Below are 17,213 nucleotides of genomic sequence, written 5' to 3'. Positions count from 1 at the left end.
CCCCGTCGCCAGCCCCCACCGCCACCTCGACCCGCCCCTCGAAGCGGCTCCGGCCCCCGCTCAGCCGAATCTGCGGAGAAAGGCAGTGGCAGCATCGTCGTCGTCTTAAGTGATGCTCCCGTTGCCGGTGCTGTGTCCCGCAGGACATTCCTCCCAGCCCCCGTCCCGCACCCGGAGGGCCCTGGGCTGGGGGTGTCGGGACGCGCGGGGGGGTGACAGCTGGGAGCTGAGCGAAGCCAGGCACAGCTTTGGTCAGCAGGGAACTCGCCCAAAATGGCGGGTTTGGGGCCAAGAAATCGCTTGCGAGTTTGGGAATTGTCTCACCAAAGCAGGGAAAACGGTTCATTTTGAAATGGCATTCTCATTTCAGAAATGACAGGTGTGAGAGTTAAAAATTATTAAAAAGCCCAAAGTGGATGAAATGACAGGCCAGGGCAAACAGGAGCACGCAGCTCCATTTGCTCATTTCATCACCAGTAAAAAAAAATCTCTCTTGGTTGGCCCACAGCGATTTTTTTCTGGTGCTTCTGCTGGGGAGCTGGCACGGGCTGGCAGCAGGGAGAGCGGCAGGAAGCAGCCGCCCCACACAACCCCACACAACGGGGCACCACAGGCCCCCCGGGCCCCCTGTGGCCACCCTGCCACCCCTCTGCCCACAGCTTGGGACTCCCACCTGCAAAATCGCCCCAGGGCAGCCCTTGCCTCAGACCAAAGGGGAATTGTACGGGGTGCAGAGGAGGAGAGAGGATGGGCCACCCTACGGCGGGTCCCGCGGGCCCCCCCCCAGCACCCCGCTCCGGGGCCCCCGATGCCGGGACCTGCCGGGCGCCACGGCCCCGCCGATGCTGGCAGCCCCCCGCGGTGCGCACCAGGTTCTCGTAGCCCATGTAGGGGATGTTGCAGCGGATGGCCGCGTCCTCCGTGTGCTTGCAGTCCTCCTGCGTGATGTTCTTGAAGGGGCAGCTCCAGAGGGACTTCTCAGTGCCCAGACATCGCACCTCGTTCATGTGGATGGGTCCTGTCCCTGCCGGGGGATAGCAGGGCTCAGGGCGCAGTGACACAGGGACAGCCATGGCCATCCTGCCTCCATGGCTGCCCTTGTTCCTCGGCAAGCACCGAGGGAGCCTGGCGTACTGCTGGCCCCCACAGCTGCTGCCCAGGGCAGCACGGTCAAGAGGCTGCGGTGCCCTGGGGATGCTTGGGGCAAGCCCTGCACCGCGTGCGACTGGCAGCCAGCGCCTGCAGGACAAGCCCGGCCATGGCTCCCCCCAGCCCAGCAGAGCCTTGCACCTGGACAAGTGCCTCATCCACAGGCCCGGGAGGGCAACGCCTGCACCCTCCACCCCAGCACCCTCACCTTGGCCCATCCGTGCCCCGGTGAGGGCCTCCTTGGCGCTGCCGAAGCCCAGCTCGCGGCACACCACGCTGGCCGACAGCAGGTTCCAGTGGTCGTCACAGATTGTGCCCCACTCGCTGCTCTTGAGCACCTCGACGCGGCCCTCGCCGACCTTGGCACCACCCTTCAGCCGGATCCGTGGCTGCAGGGGAGCAGGGTCAGGGCGTGGTATGGAACGTCACAGTGTGGCATGGTGCCGTGTGGCACGGTGCGGCACGGTGCAGCACGGTGCGGCACAGTGCGGCACAGCGTGGCATGGCACGGCGTGGCACAGCAGAGGCTGCCGGCCATGACTCCTGGGATGTGCAGGGACAGGACACTGTCCCCACCTCCTGCTCCACCGGTTGGTCACCCAGGGACCCGCACACCTGCCCGCGGGTGCAGCCCAGGGGACAGAGCCCTGCGGCAGGGCGGCAGCCAGCTGTAGGCCACCACAGGACTCGGTCCCTCCCCGCGGGGCTCACCTGGTCCTGCTGCTGCTGGCGCTGCTTCTTCTTGTGGGCGTTGCCGGTGAGGAAGAGGGGCCCGGGCACGCAGCTGACAACAGCAGGCATACCGGCCCTGCAGGCGGCCGAGGCGTTGCCGCGGTAGAACTCGAAGGCACACATGGAGAGGTGCACCTCCGTCCCCGCGCAGGACACGGAGTGCAGGCGGTAGTTGAGCTGCTGCCGCTCTGTGAAGAGCCTGCAAGGAGAGAGGAGCCCTAAGACATGACCAGCACAGCCAGCCAGCAGCGGAGGTGTCGGCGGCCACGCTGCCTGCGGCTGCACGCGCTGTCCGTGCCCCTTGCACTGTCCCCCAGGGAGAGACGCGCTGTGCCTGCAGGGCTCCCACGCCTTGCCAGCTGCCTGCCCCGCGTCCCCGGCAGCACGGGGACACGCACGGCTCCGGCAGGACTGAGCAAGGCTCCTGGCACTCAGGCTCTCCGCTGGAGCCATTTACCTCTTCTTCGACCCTACATCCTCCCTGCGTTTTGTTTAGGCTGAGATTTGGAGGCCAGCCTGGAAAACAGAAAACAACCGTCAAGGAGCCCGGGGCCTCCAGCCGTCACCTCTGGCGACTGCAGGGACACAGGGAGCACAGCCTGCCCCGGCTCTCACTGAAGACTGAACTGGGCACGTTGACCCCCCAGGGAGACTCATGCACGTCTCCTTCGCGTCACGCATGGGTGCAGTGGCATCATCTGCTGCCAGCAATGTGACACAATTGCCCTCCATAGCAATGATGCAGTTTCCGGCCCACATCCCGCCAGGAAGCTGTGCTGGATGCAATAACATCCTGTGCTGCCTTGTCACACAGCAGAAGATCAAACACCAGCAGCAACGATTTGATCTGTGGGGTAGAAGTGAGGTGTGCCCATGTCCTTGTCCAGACACCAGACAACGTCACTGCGCCGTGCTCCAAGAGGAGCAGGACGCTCAGCAAGCACAGCACCAAGCAAGCGGCGCAGGCGGCGGGTGCTCTCCCCAGTGCCACGGGGCACGGTGAGATCCACTGCAGGCTTGCAAGGACCCACTATGGGCGAGGGGAGCTCCCTGGGCGCATGCTGAGCAGCGCGGGAAGGGGAGGCTGCCCCGGGCCCAGCGCACACGTACGGTCCCAACACGCTCAAATGCTTTGCTTCACTTGGGGAGGAAGATGCTGAGCAGGGCCAAAACCCCAGGGATCACAAGGAGTGAAGGGCAGAGTGCCCCGAAACAGGGCAGGGGACTGACACCCCCTCCAGGGACAAGGCAAAACCAAGCCTGGCAACAGAGCCCGCTGGCCGGTGGCCGGTTCGTGTCAGCCCGCACAGCCCAATAAGACCCAGGACACAGCACGGGGCTGCCAGGAGCCATGATTCAAATGGCTGGCTGGAGGACATCAGCGCCCGTTCACACTCATGAAACCACACCTCGATCCAGCACCCGGTTCTGGGTCCTCAGAAGAAGACAGACATCAGCTACACAGTGCAAGCCCTGGAAGAGCCACCAAGCCAGTCGGGGCTGGAGGAGAGACGGGGCACGGGGCTGCCCCAGCCTGGGGCTGAGATGGCTTTGGGGGGCTCTGGCAGCACCAGCCGGCTCCTGCAAGGGGCCGGCAGGGAGCCACAGCCCGGCTCCTCCAGCCGCAGGAGGGAAGAGCACGAGAGAAAACAGGCGTGATTGGCAACACGAGGTTCAGACCCGTCATAAGGAAAGCTTTTTCCCCATGAGGGCTGTCCAGCACTGGAGCAGAGGCCACGAGGCTGTGGGATCTCCATCCTTTGAGGTTTTCAAAAGCCAACTGGATGAAGTCTTGGGCTGACCCAGCTGGCCCTGCTCCATGCAGGGGGTTGGACCAGGACTCCCTGAGGTCCTGTCCAGCCTGGACTAGCCTGTGACCCCGTGTATGACTGCAGCTGGGCAGCCCCAAAGTTATCAGGCGTGACTCTCAGGAGACAGCTCCTGCTCTGGGCAGAGGGAAGGGCGCAAACCGCAGCTTCATGGAGAAGGCATTTCACCCAGTGCTGCAGGAGGAACACCTGCTCCCTGGAAAAGGGGCAGTCAGCACCAAACCAGGCAAATAACAGCACGCTGCAGTGAGAGCGGCCTGTGCGTGGGGGTTTGAGGAGACCCCACGGGCTGACCCCGTCTGGATTTTGATCACCAGTGCAGGCACGGCTGCAGGAGCTGGTGGGGATGCCTGGTGGGGACACAAAGCTGGGAAGCGCCACAATGAAGAGCTCGCGACGGGCCCAGCATGTATGGCACCTTCGGCACCGAGGAAGGTGGTGGAACCCGGGCAAGGTCATGTGCTGGGGGTAGAGCAACGTTTCCACGTGGCAGCGGGCTCAGGCAGGAGGTGCCATGCCGGAGAAGATGGGTTCTGGATCGCTGCACCCACCACCGAATCCGGCAGCGGGGTCCAGGGACAGCCAGACTGTCCCCTGGGACCAGCGGAAAGGCAGCAAGAGCGAGTGGGCAGAGGGTGCAGAAGATCCCGAGCAGATGCAGCACTCGGGACAAGACCTGTCACGCCATGCCCACCACCCTGCTGACCAGCACTGCCAGCACTGCTGAGCACGTGCCCTCACGCCCGCGCCAGCCCGCCCCGGCAGCCCGCCCCGCGGGGAATGGAGGAGCGCACAGCCTTCCCAGCTTCCCCACTGCTGCTTTCTGCAGAAAGCAGCCCATTTCCACAGCCCGCCCTCCCCATCCGCCCGGAGAGACGGCTCCACTCCGTGGCCTCCTCGTCCCCATGGGGCCGCAGCACAGGGCGCTGCAGCCCTCTCCGAGCCTCCCAGGGGATCCGGCCCACAGGGGGTCCGCGCTGCAGACCCACACCCGTGCCAGCAGTCCCGCCTGGGGCACGGCCGGCCCCGGAGAAAGATCGTCTCTCGCAGGGGATGGGGGACCCTGGTGCGCCCAGGCAGGTCCCACAGGGGTGGGGTTTGTCCTGCTTGACCAGCACAGCTCGGGCCCTCGGTCTGCTCCGTCCGGATCTGTTTGTGCCAGGATCCGTTCCGACAGCAGAGGCCGGTGGGGCCGGACAGCCCAGCTCTGCCAAGGGCTCAGCAGAAGGGGCGCCCAGCCCCTTACCTGCTGCCTGGCCTCAGCCCCTGGCCCTTCATCCTGGCTGCACGCTTCAACCGCCTGCGGGAGCAACACCGCAGCTGCCCGGTCAGGGGCATGCGCGGCGCCAGGCACCATGCCGCGGGCAGCACGTCCGTGCCCGCACCCCTGCGTGCCTCGCTCGGGCCACGGCGCTGCTGGAGCATCCCTGCCTGGCTCGGCTGCAAACACCCCCTCGGGACAGGGACCCCCGTGCTCCGCGCCGGAGGGAAATGTGGAGGTGCGCCATGGCCAGGGAGCAAAAACTGCCCTCCTGGAGCAGCCCCTGCAGTGCTGCGTGGGGCAGCCATGGCCCCCTGGCTTGGTTAGCGAGTGCCCGTATGGGCAGCTGGGGCTGGGACTGGTGAGCAGCAGGGGTGGGAGAGATGCCGGGGAGCCGCAACACCCAACAGCATGGCATGGCCCCTGCTGCCCCGCCAGCACGGCCCCATGGCCCTGGCCCTGTCCCCAGCCCCGTGCCCCCAGCTCTGCCCTGACACCCCAGCCCTGGGGGCTCCCCGCCGGCCTCACTCACCTGTAGAAGTTCCTGTTGACCTTCTTCTCAGCAGGGAAGCCCATCATGCCACAGATGACGCGGCTGTTCTGGCTGTCCCAGCCCTCGTCGCAGATCTGTGCCCAGCCATCCTTGTAGCGCACCTCCACAATACCCTCTGCCACCGGCAGCTGCCTCCGGGCCCCCGACACCACCGGCCGCAGGCGGACCTCCTCCACGTGGCTCTGCTCGGTCTGCGGGGCACAGGTCAGCCCGGGCTGGCGCCGCGCCCCACCACGCTGGCCTGCCGCCGGCCTGTTCCCGGGGGTGCCCGGGGGATGCAGGCGCCCGCAGGCGATGGGGTCCCCAGTCCCAGGTGGGGAAGGGAGACGGCCGGCCCCCGCCTCCCTGCAGCCACGTCCGATGGCCCTGGGTGGCCCAGGACCTCAACCCCTCTGGTGCAGCCAGTGCCGCGTGTCGCCCCGGCCGCATCCCCTGGGAGCGCAGCCAGGAGAGCCGGCGCCGCTGTTCCGGAGCCTCGGGATCCTGCACCGGGGCGAGGGTGCCCAGATCACCCCGCACCCAGGCATCCGCCTGGGGCAGGACGGCAGCGGGGGGTGCCGGGACACCGGCATGGCCTGCAGACGGGGCCCCAGCCCCCTCACCTGGCGGCAGACCTGCCGTCCCGTGCCCAGAGCCGTGCCATGTCCCCACACCCAAGCCACATCCTGAGCAGAGCCCCGTCCGCCGCAGGCACTGTGGCTGGGGGGACAGGGGCCCCAGCCAGGAAGACAAGGGCAGCCATGAGAGCTGGTCTGAGAAACAGAGAGCCTGGAAGAGAGAAAGAGAGACCAAGGGAGGCCAAGCGTGCTGGAGAAGTGCGGCATGGAGGAGCAGCTCCGGGACCAAGGGCCCTGGCAGGCAGCAGAAAGAAGAAAACAGGCTGCAGAGGTGTGAGGCAGACGCCCGGCCCGGAGAAACTGCTGGGGGAAGCGACAGCTTTGGGTGCTCGGGCGAGGCCGTGGCAGCACCGTGCTCCCACGCAGGGCAGGCGAGGGCTGTGCCTCCGAGAGCGGCCCGCCGCAGCGCCGCACGCTCCCTACGGCCCCGTGGCCGGGCCGGGCTGGGCCGGGCGCGCCCCTGGGAAATAGGTGCTCGGGCGACGCGGGGCCCTGTGGGTCCGGCGCCCAGGGCAGTGGGGACGCACACTCCCCCCACCGCAGGGAGATGGGGACGGTCCGCGTGCTAGGGCTGAGGGAAGGCACCGACAGGCTCCCCCGGTCCTGCGCATGGCAGCCTGCCAGCGTACGGTGGGGAAGCTGCCTCCCGACTGTTCAGGCAGGACTGGGGCCAGGTTGGGCTGCCCCACGGCAGAGCTGCCCCATGGCAGGGCTGCCAGCAGCTGGCTCCATGAGATCCTGGGCAGCCCTGGCTACCCACCCGGCCGGCAGCTTCCTCACCTCGATGACGTTGGAATCCTTGAAGCCTGGGATGCGCTCATCCTTGCAGATGACGCCCGCATCTTCCTCGTGGCTGCAGTCGCTGTTCCCCCAGCCCCGGTGTTTGCAGTCCCCGATGCTCTTCTCGCCTCCGGCACAATTCACGTTGTCCAGCCAGATCCGCCCTGCCAGACGCCAGGGCCATGGCTGAGGCGGGCCAAGCCCACGTGGCATCCCCTGGGAGCAGGGCGCGTGCCCGTGGAGCACGGCCAGGGACCACGCAGGGCTACAGCAGGAGTGTGGACGTGGGGCTGGGGGCAGCCCCCCTCGGCACAAAGCTGGGGCCGGCGAAATGCCGTGAGTGAAGCCCTGAGCGGGGGATCTGCAGATGGGCAGTTTCCACGTCCCCAAGGGGCTGCTCTGCCAGACATAAAGCCCCCACGTAACGTGCGCCCTGGGGTCCGTGCAACATCTCGCCTGCAGCACGGCCTGTTACACCTCTGCGCCATACGCCTGCGCCGGCGGGGACCCGCAGCCCCCCTTACACCACCCAGGGGCACGCGCAGCCCCCCTTACACCACGTGCCTGCAGCCGCCCTGCATACATGCACAGCAGCTCACACGCAACCACGCGGCGTTTCTCAGCCCGCTGTGCGCGCGCATGCGCATGCGTGTGCACACGCACGCTGCCGGGCGCTCGGCGAACGCAAGACCTGCCTGCCCCCGCCCCGCCGCTCTGCCAACAGCGCGTGCAGAGCTGCCGCGGCACCCGCACCGCCCCATGGCAGCAGCCTGACATGCGGCCAGGCTGGCTCCGGCCCGGGCGGCGTGGGGGCTGCGCCCACCACCCCTCTTACCGACGCCTTTGCCGTACTTGGCGCTGTGGGCCCAGCCGGTGGCAGCCACAAAGCCGAGGTGCCGGCACAGCACGTGCGCGTTGGCCAGCGTGAAGTCATCGTCGCAGATGGTGCCCCACTCGTCGTTGTAGAAGACCTCGACGCGGCCCTCGTTGTGTTTGCGTGGGTAGCCAGCCAGGCGAAACCTCAGCTGGGGCCCGGGGGTGTGCGTGGGGCCCGGGGCGGTGGGCTGGGCGCTGCCCACCCACAGCCACACGCTGCTCAGCAGCACCAGCAGCTCCTGCCGCGTCCACGTGCCGCAGCTTCCCATGGCAGCTTGGCTCTGCAAGGGCAGGAGGGGTCAGGGTACGCGGGATACGCAAGCTGTGCCGAAACGCCAGCTCCCGTGGTCCAGCCCCGTGCCACTTAACCGCCCTGCTCGCACGCAGCTCCGCGCAGCGCCAGCACGCCCGCGCTTCTCGTCCCCGGCCGGAGCCAGCCCACGCCTGCCGCCCGCCCAGCGCCTCCCACGCGCAGCCCCTGCACCGGCCCGGCACCCCGGGGCTGCCGTCGGACAGGCTGCCCAGAGCCCCCCCGCGCCTCGCGCCCCGCCGCAAACGGCCGCTGCTGAAATCGCCTCGCGCCGCCGGGCCGCGTCGCCTGCGCCCACGGGCAGTGACAGCAAACAGCACAGGGGTGTGCATCACCCCGGGGGCAGCTGGAAAGGAGGGGGATCGGCTGCCAGAGAGAGGGAGCTGGGACAGGACCGGGGCCCAGAGGCAGCCCAGCCGGACCGGCCAGGAGCTTGATCCACCGCCAGCAGAGCAATGGCCGCCGGTGGCGAGGGGCTGCCAGCCCGCGCTCCTGCCCACGGCGAGGAGCCAGGCGGCTGCAGCCTTTCGCATTCCTCTCCGCGCAGCCTTCCTCCACCCTCCAGCAACGTCGTCGGTGGCTCCCTGAGCACCTGAGGGAGATGTGGCATTCCTGCACCAGTCCCATCGGCAAACAACGGTGAAAACACTTCTCTGTGAACCGCCTCCCCTTCCCAGTGCCCTATTCCCATTTATCCCGTCAGGGACCATGTTAACTCCGCAGGTGCCGCGACAGCCCAGGCACAGCATTTCTGCACAGGCGGTGCCAGCCCCGCTCCGGGCTGGGCGCGCCGCGCTTTTGACGGCAAAGCTCCGACGCCCACCCAGCGCCGCCAGCAGGGTGACCCGCTTGCCCCATGTCACCCTTCCAAGCCAGTCCCTTCCGCTTGTGGGAAAGTGCACCCCCAAACCTGGGAGCCCCCCCAGGACAGGCCCACCAGAAACGTGCCTCTGCGCCCTACAGCCCCCACACCGAGAGCAGATCCCGCACGCCACACTCCCACGGATTGGGCTTGTCATTAGACAACATTGAAAAGAATGTCAGGCTTACCCACAGGTGGGGTGATTTAAGAGTCTGGTGTTGAACTACAGGGTTACAGAGGAAGAAAAACAAATGCAAACCCTCCCCATGCTGCCAGCGCGGGGCTGTCCCCAGGGACCCTTCTCACAGACTCTCCCCACGCTGCCAGCACGCTTCCCTGCGAGCCTTCGTCCCCGCTCTCTCACCGCTCACTGCCTACATGCCAGCTTGGTGGGATTGCAAGGGTGCGTCGGGGTGTCCTTGGGGACCGCGGCTGCTCTTTAGGTGCTGTGCTGTAGGAGCCCCTTTCCCTGGACTAAGCCCCTGTGCTCCTGGCCCCTCAGCACCTGCAGGGCAACAGCAAGGTCCCTGCAGCAGCTTTGGGAAGGGGGTCCTCACAGGGCAAAGGGGCCGGGGAGTCCCCCCTTGGACATCCCTTCAGCCTCTGGGAATGCCCCCCAGACCCCAGGCAAGGACAATCCAGATTGGTGCCCAGAGACAGCCCCTTTTCCATGCCCATCACACCACCAAAACCCCTGAACGGGCCCAGCCCTGCTGCCTGCCTGCCCCTTGGGGCATGCGCCACGTTGGAGGTGCCACCAAGAGTAGTGGGTCCGCTGGGATGAGCGGCTGGTGGCCGCAGGGATGCTCAGGGAGAGAAGGTGAGGTCCAGGCCAGTTTGAGACATCGTGGTGGGAAGCACACTGACCCCTCGGGGCAATCGCCTCGGCAGCCGGGTCCAGCTCTTTCCTGCATCCCAGCCCGGGGCATGGGGGACACCACAGGGCTGATGGAGACACAGCGGCAGGCAGGAACGCGCCCTGGCTCAGGGCAGCCCTCGAGCCCTGGCGCCGGTGGGAGCTGGCTCTGGGCTCCTCAGCTGCCTGCCTTGGCACTGCGAGAACAAAACAAAGCCCAGCGGGAAGCATGTTTGTGGGCAGGCAGCAGGGAAACACTTTGCTGAGCCTTTTAATCAGCCTGTTACGGCAGAAGAAAGAGGAGGGCAGGCACAAAAGGCCACCCCAGCCCTGCCAGCAGCTCGGGGCAGGGAGTCTTTGGGCTGGCCAGGGGCAAGTGGGGCAGGAAGGCTCCATCCACATCTCTGCTCTGTCTGAAAGCAGCGATGGGATGAGTTTACCCTCTCACAGCAGTAATGAAACACGTCTTATTCCGCCCTTCGGTCACCGAGGGGACGTGCCCGTGTTGTGGTTTAACCAGGACACTCTGCCCAAATGAAACGTTATAAATCCTCAGACCTATACCACTTTACACCAGACACAAATCTGTGCCCTCTCGGCGCTAACTGTAACACATCTGGGGAGCCTGGGAAAGCTGCAAGCGCCGGAGGACTAAAGCCTCCCCAGCCCTTGTACGGAATGAGCAGGAGGATCTCTGCTGGGGCAGACTGCGGGCGGGCTCCAGGCTGCTTTGCAGCGGGGTCAACGCAACGCTAAAGGACAGCAGCACAATTAACGCCAATCTCCCCAGTTCTGCAGAAACAGCCCGTGTTGGAAAGCTGGTATGACCTTTTATGAGATCACAGGTTTGGTTAATTGGAATAACTGTGTTGATATAACAGTCTGAGACTGGAAGGCATTCAATTCATCTCGCACCACCTTTTAATGAATAATTAGCACTCAACAAAATCAGTGCACCTTCTACTAAGTGGATTAAAACTGGTCACCTGCTGGAACCACAATGTGGTTACAACGGGGAAGTCACCATTCAGTGGGCTTTCTGGTGAGGATCACATGCTTTTCAAGGCAAAATCATGCCAGGAGGAGGAAAAAAGTCCTCTCCTGGTACGGTCTGCAAGGACAGAAATGGGCAGGAGTGTGCAGCACTGTGATGGGGACAGACCTGGACAGCCCGCTAAAAGGGCATCATGTAGCCTGTATCCTTGACTAGAAGGACACTCCAAGCCCATGCATTTAGGAACAAAGCACGTAGGAGTGGACACCGGAACACGGCACCTGAGAAAGTGCTTGCGCTTTGTGCGCAGAGCCCCAAGTCCCCACCGAGCCCCAGTCCCCACCCAGCAGCGTGACCTCCAGGATCAGTATGCTCAGTCTGAACAGGACCACCGAAATCACCGGCGTCAGTGAGACCACCTGGCTGGGCGACAGGTCTCAGCCCCAGCGCTGCAGTGACATGGGGCAGCCCCACACGTGCCTGCGGTCTCACAGCCCTGCCAGATGAGCACCTGGCCCCACGTCAGACGCAGCCAGAAGAGCCGGCGCTGGGAGCGCCTCCACGTCCTGGCACCGAGGTGGTCGGGGCGAGAGCCGTATGCCTGTGTGAGGCCGTGAGCAGTGTCCCCCCACCCAGGACCCCAGCCCCTACAGCAGCGGCAGGAGGTGCCCTGGGGCAGGGACGTCCTGCTGCAGCCCCGCTGCGGCACCCCCAACTCAGCTACCTCAGCCTCAGTATTTAGAAGCCCACTGTGGATTTCTCTTCCTCACAGTCCTTCGGTTGCTTCTAAACCTGCTCCAACTTCTGCCATCCATTTCTGCATTAACCCTGGCCTGCTGCCACCCTCGGCACCCTTCTCCCGGGTCACGGCTTTCCTCTGCTCAGGCTCCAGCGTCCCTCATCCCCACTGTGCTTCCTCTGCCCTCGCAGCTCGGCCCGTCCTCAGCTCCTGCCACTCATCTCAGAATTTCCCAGGGAAGCGCCCTGCAGAGGCACTTCCCGCACCCAGCCGAGGATAGCTGGCGGGCTGGCAGCGTGAACTCCCTGGGGCGCCGCACAGGCCGCGTCCCCGTGCCTCTGCGATCTCCCTCTCCGAACGTGCTCCGAGCCCACGTGCCAGCGAGGTCAGGCTAACAGGGCTCTCATTGTCCAGATCACTTTTTCCATTTTCTGAAACGCAAGCAGTGCGTTTGCTCTTCTCCAGCCATGTGGTGCTGCCCGACCTCCCCGCTCTGCCGGTAGGCTTTGCTCCAGTCCTGCCTGCTGCTCCCGGACGGGGCTGTCCCGGGGAGCTGCAGCACAGCGTTGCAGGTCAGCGGATGGGGCCGATCCGTGCGCAGCATCTCCCGGTTTCAACCTGGGGCCCTTCCCTCCAGCTGGAGGGCCAGCCCTGGCACAGCCTCAGGGGCCCGTGGTCCTGCTGGCTGGCACGGCGGGGGTCCCTCCATCCTGGAGGGGCTGATCACCCAGCCCAAGAGACCCAAGGGGGATTTCCCATCTCCTCCCCACCTCTGGCCAGGGGAAGGTGCACCCCTTTGCCCAGCCTCCACGGGCTGCTCCTGCCAAGGGCAAGGGTGCCACAAGAGCGACGGCTCCCACCCCATCGGCACACGGGACACCAGCAGCACAGCGGGAGGACGTGAGTGCTGGTGCTTTCAGAGGACCAGGAACCTGCAGGGACCACACGCACCCATTGGAGAGGGCGAAAGGCAGAGGTGCAGACAGCCTGGCAAGGGCAGGGGGCCGGGAATTGCCCAGGGCAGGGATGGGGTGTGCAGGCACGTCCCCTGGCTGCTGCCACCGCACGTCTTGGACAGGAGCTGGGCACAGTCCTGCCCCGCCTCGCCCGCCCCAGCGCCCTGGCCATTCTGCTGCCAGCTGCCTGCTCCAGACGGGGACAGCCTCCTCTTGGACTGGGGCTCCTGCCAGAGCTGCCAGCCATGCCGTGCCGTGCCATGCCGAGCCAAACATGCCTGCCCTGGCACGCGAGCGGGCTCGGACGCACAGCAGCACTCACTCCAAGTAGAAAGGGCTCGGGAGGACGGGCTGGCCCTGAGCGAACGCTGGGCGTGGGAGCCAGAGAGCAGCCCAGGTCCTCGCCGCTGCCCAGGAAACCTCAGGAATGTCCCGGCCCGGCGTGCACAGGGCCCCGGCACCTCTGGCCCATGGCGCTGCCGGCACTGGTAGTGCGGCATCCAAGAGCCCTGCGGGGCTGACACCCTGCAGCTCCTCGCACCCCCCCGGCCTCAGCCCTGCACTGCCAAGGCCAGCACAGGCGCAGGCACCCTTTGGTGCAGACAGCAGCCCTGCGTGGCGGCAGGAGCCATGGCACTGCTCGACCCGCTCCCACGCCAGCCCCACTGGCTCTGCCTGTCCCAGCGGGCGACGGGAGCTCCTGTGCCCCCCAGGACAGAGCCACGCTGGCAGGGCCCGCAGGCCTCCTGGCCAGGCGCTGCACCCCCCGTCACTCCGCTCCCGACTGCGTCTTGCACAGGGGCTGCCCCTCCCGGAGGGGCTTGGCTGTGCCAGCGGGGGTGAGCGGTGCCGACTAGGGATGGCTGGAGCACAGGGGGCTGCTGGCTCCAAAGAACCGTTCAAATCTGATGTGCCATTCAGCACTCACCAGGCACTCAGAGGGACATCGGTCTGCCCCTGCGAAACCCCAGCAAACGGCAAGCAGACCTCAGGAAGGGGCAGCTCCTGAGGAACCGGGGCCCCTGGCGAGATGGTGCGTTTGATCAGCGTGTGTTAGGGCAGCCAGGCACCGGCATCCTTGCGGCACGGGGACGACATCCCAGGCCACAGCAGCAGCGAAGGGCCAGGCCATGGTGGGCCCCGCAGGAACGTGCTCTCCCAGCAGCAGCCTTGGACACACGCTCGGGGATGTGGAGCAACCCAGGCACTGACAACTGGAAGGACTCAGAGAAGAGCAGCACAAGCAACCAAAGACCTGGGAAACCCGCCAGCACCAGGAGGAAGAAGCTCCCTCTGTTTACCCTTCCCTGGGAAGGTTAAGGGGTGACACAGTCACACTCTGCCGAGGCCCACGCCAGGACATCCCTGAGAGCGTGGGGTCGCGTCCCCAGCACTGGGGGCAGGAGAAGGTCTGGTGGGTCCCATGACTTCAGCACTGGGCTCCATCCCTCCCCTTCTCCCCAGGGGCCCGGCACGCACAGCCCAGCACGGGCCCTTTTGCAATCCTGTCTGCCTGGAGAGGGCCTGCTTCGCTCTTCCTGCTTCCCAGCAGCCCTGGGGTGCCGGAGTGTGTGTGTATGAGCTGGGGGAGCCCTGACACCCCCACCCACCCTGCCTGCAGGCACCCCATGGGATCAGAGCTCCGGGGTGAGCACAGCCAAGGTCTGGAGGGCAGCAGGGCTCTGCAGCTGAACTGGTCCCAGAAGGGAGTGGCCCAGGGCCACCACAGGAGCCTGGCCACCCTGGAGGGCTTGGAGACACCTCCCAACACCACCCTGCTCCCACTGGCTGGGAGCTCACTGCCCCTCACTGCCCAGAAGGCAGGGTGCCTGTCCACGCCGTCCCACTGCCCATCCTGGGCAGAGACAGGGACACTGTGGACAGCACACCCCGGCTCGCAGGGCTCTCCAGGGCGTCAGCTGGGGCAGAGCAGCGAGTGCATGCTGGGGCTGCACCCCCCTTCCCCTGCTGACTCTGGGTCCAGCACCATTAGGCTACTTGATGTCCCCCTGCCCTGCTGTCACCCTCTAAGCCAGGGCAGGTCACAGGACAGCTCTTTGCTGCTCCTAACACCGCCCGGTTTCCCCAGGACACAGTGGAGCCCTTGGCTCTGCCAGTGGCTTGCCTGCTCTGCTCTGGGCTCTGGAGGGGCAGCCCTGGGAGGAAGCAGCTGCAGGCACGGGGGAAAGACCCTGGAGGAATGTGCAGACGCTGCAGTCATCAGCCACACGGTCTCGACAGCCCAGACAGGCTGAGGGGCAGGCGGCGGGGCTGGGGAGCCCAGGCACGCCGGAGCAGGGGGGCAGCCTGCTTGGAGCTACTGGGAGATAGCTGACCTGCTCAGCTGCCTGCCTGCTCCGCCGGAGGGCAGCTGGGAAGGTGCAGGGCCAGCAGCAAAGAGAGAATGTCCCCCCCAGCCCCCCGGCCTGACATCCCTTCACCCATCCTCTCTTTCAAGGGCTGCAGTAAATTCCGTCTCCGCGGAAATCCTGACTCCCCACCAGCCTTTGTAAATCACAGCTCAGCGAAAGCCCCCTGAAGCCCACGCACAGCACGCTCGGGGGTACGGTGTGGCTGCACAGCCCCGCTGCGGCACCTCACAAACCTGCTGGGTCCGCTGGGCGCCCCTTCCCATCCAGCACGTGGGAAACGCAGGCTGCCCGCACCGCCCGCGCCTCTCGCCCTGCCCCACGGGCACGCGCGGCTAAGCGCGTTACACAGCTCCGCGCCCGCCGCGCTGCCGGCGCAGCGCACAAAGCACGCTTTCTGCAGCAGGCACCGGGCACGCTCCCCACAACCACGGAAAGCCAAAGCCCGTGCCAGCACCCCGCGGACACGGCACGCACACGCTCTGACAAGCCGGGGTTTGGGGCAGGGAAACCGGCACCGCTGCCCACTCGCACGGCCCTCGCCCGCCCCGAGGCCCCCCCAGCCCCGCGCCGCCGCCCGCAGCTCCCCACGCACCCGCGCGGCGCAACCCCGCAGCCCCACGCTGCCGCCGCAGGGCCGGCACGGCGGCAGCCCCGGCCCGGCAGCCCCGGCCGCCCCCATCCGCGCCCCGCCCGCGTCCCGACACGGCCAGACGGGTCCGCGGCTGCGGGGCACGGCTCGGCGCGCCCAGCCCCGCCGCTCCCGGGCCGCTGCCGCGCCGGGCCGGTCCCGCCCGGCTGCCCCGGCGGTACCTCTGGTCCCCGCGGGCTGCGCGGCTCCGGCAACGCCGAGCGGCAGCGTCCAGCCGAGTGCCGGGCCAGGCCGAACCGAGCCGTGCCTTGCCGAGCCGAGCCGTGCTGCACCGTGCCGTGCCGAGCAGCGCCGTGCCGCGCTGTGCCGTGCCGTGCCGCCCCTCTTCGCCCTGTCCCGCCCCGCGCCGTCCCCAAGTGTCCGGGGCCGGCCCGTGCCGCCCCGGCCCCGCAGCCGGTACGGCGAGGACGGGCCCCCAGCCCACCGCCCCGGGATGGGGCCGGTCCCATTGGGGCCCCTGCCCCGGCTGGGCTCCGCTCCAGGGCCAGCGCCGGCCCCCCGGGACGGAGCCTCCGCGGCGGCCCCGCCACTCCGGAGCCGCTCCGCGGGGCCGCGGGGGCCGGGGGGGGGTGCCCCCTGCGCGGGGGCAGCCCCGGGCCTTCCTCCGGACACCCTAGCCCTCCCCGACCGACCGCGGAGGGTCGCCGAGCCTTGCTCCCACCCGCGTGGCCGTGGGCACCAGGTCCCACCAGCCCGGGAGCCCCGAGCTCCCCGTCCAGCCTGGGTGCCCCACGGCGGGACGGGTGCAGGCCCGGGGCTGCTGCCACGCTCCGCAGCGGCTGCCCCGGAACGGCAAAGGCGCCGGGCAGGGCAGCGCTGCCCCAGGCCGTCCCCAGCCACTCCCGGTCTCTCGGCCACCCCTGCCCCAACCTCCTCCTCAGGGCTGCAGCCGGGGGGTAGCCAGCTCCGCAGGGCGCAGGGGAGAAACCTTCAGCGAGGTTTGCTCCTTCCCCCCCGGCCCCCAGCGCTTTCCCAGAGGCTGCAGCAGGATGGCCTGTCCCGGGCGTCACGGCCCCCAGACCCACAAGGCAGCTGTGACCACGGGGGAGGCCCAGGCCCGGGGGGTCCCATCCCACAGGAGAGCCCCATCCCACAAGGTTGGGGTCTGCCCAGCCCCGTGGGGAGCCCTGTTGTGAGCACGTGCCACCAGCGCCTGGAGCTCCTTCCTGGAGCAGGGTGTGGGGGGAGGCCGAAGCCTGGCGAGCAGCTGGAGAGGCAGAAGGGTGGGGAGCTGCTTCGTTTGGGGTTACACAGGACAGGCTGTAACAACAGCCGGTGTGAGGTGGACAGGCAGGGCTGGCTGAAATTTGGGCATGAGGGTGTGAGAGGGACATGCTGGTACCCCAACACTTTCCCTCAAGAGATGAGCCGTGGTGAGAGCCCAGCAAATGCTTTATTGCCAAGGACAGCACTTCCCTCAGCCCCTGGGCAGCAGAGGCAGTGCCTGCCTCACTGTGTCCCATACCAGATCGGTCCATACAGCTAAGCAGGTCCCTGGTGCCAAAAGCCAGCCCCGGCACCAGCTACCCAGCCCAGGGCCACGCAGGGGATGGAGAGAGCTGGACAGCCCAGCCTGCGGGACTGGAACGTGCCCTCAGCACTAATACACTGTGCCATGCTCCAAGACCATCACCCTAAATACCGCCCATGTGACTCCCACCAGGCCTGGTGGTCTGCA

At 67.0% G+C, this 17,213-nt stretch overlaps 1 protein-coding gene across 1 annotated transcript; it reads right to left on the bottom strand.

The window, feature by feature from the left end:
• Positions 1-7: 7 nt before the first annotated feature.
• LOC309404474 (lysyl oxidase homolog 3B-like) lies at positions 8-15,565 on the bottom strand (the record flags this gene model as incomplete). The annotated part of the gene is given in 11 exon segments (XM_081998944.1): positions 8-70; positions 870-1,024; positions 1,358-1,538; positions 1,861-2,080; positions 2,339-2,372; positions 2,375-2,397; positions 4,957-5,010; positions 5,504-5,715; positions 6,922-7,085; positions 7,757-8,078; positions 15,479-15,565. Coding segments are annotated over 11 exon segments (1,515 nt in total), but the record flags the coding sequence as incomplete, so codon positions are not given.
• Positions 15,566-17,213: the final 1,648 nt, after the last annotated feature.

This window comes from Phaethon aethereus (genome assembly GCF_964289735.1).
Source record: "Phaethon aethereus genome assembly, chromosome: 4".
Classification (NCBI taxonomy): Eukaryota; Metazoa; Chordata; class Aves; order Phaethontiformes; family Phaethontidae; genus Phaethon; species Phaethon aethereus.
The sequence above is the reverse complement of the archived record's forward strand: the minus strand, read 5'-3'. Positions and strand labels throughout refer to the sequence as shown.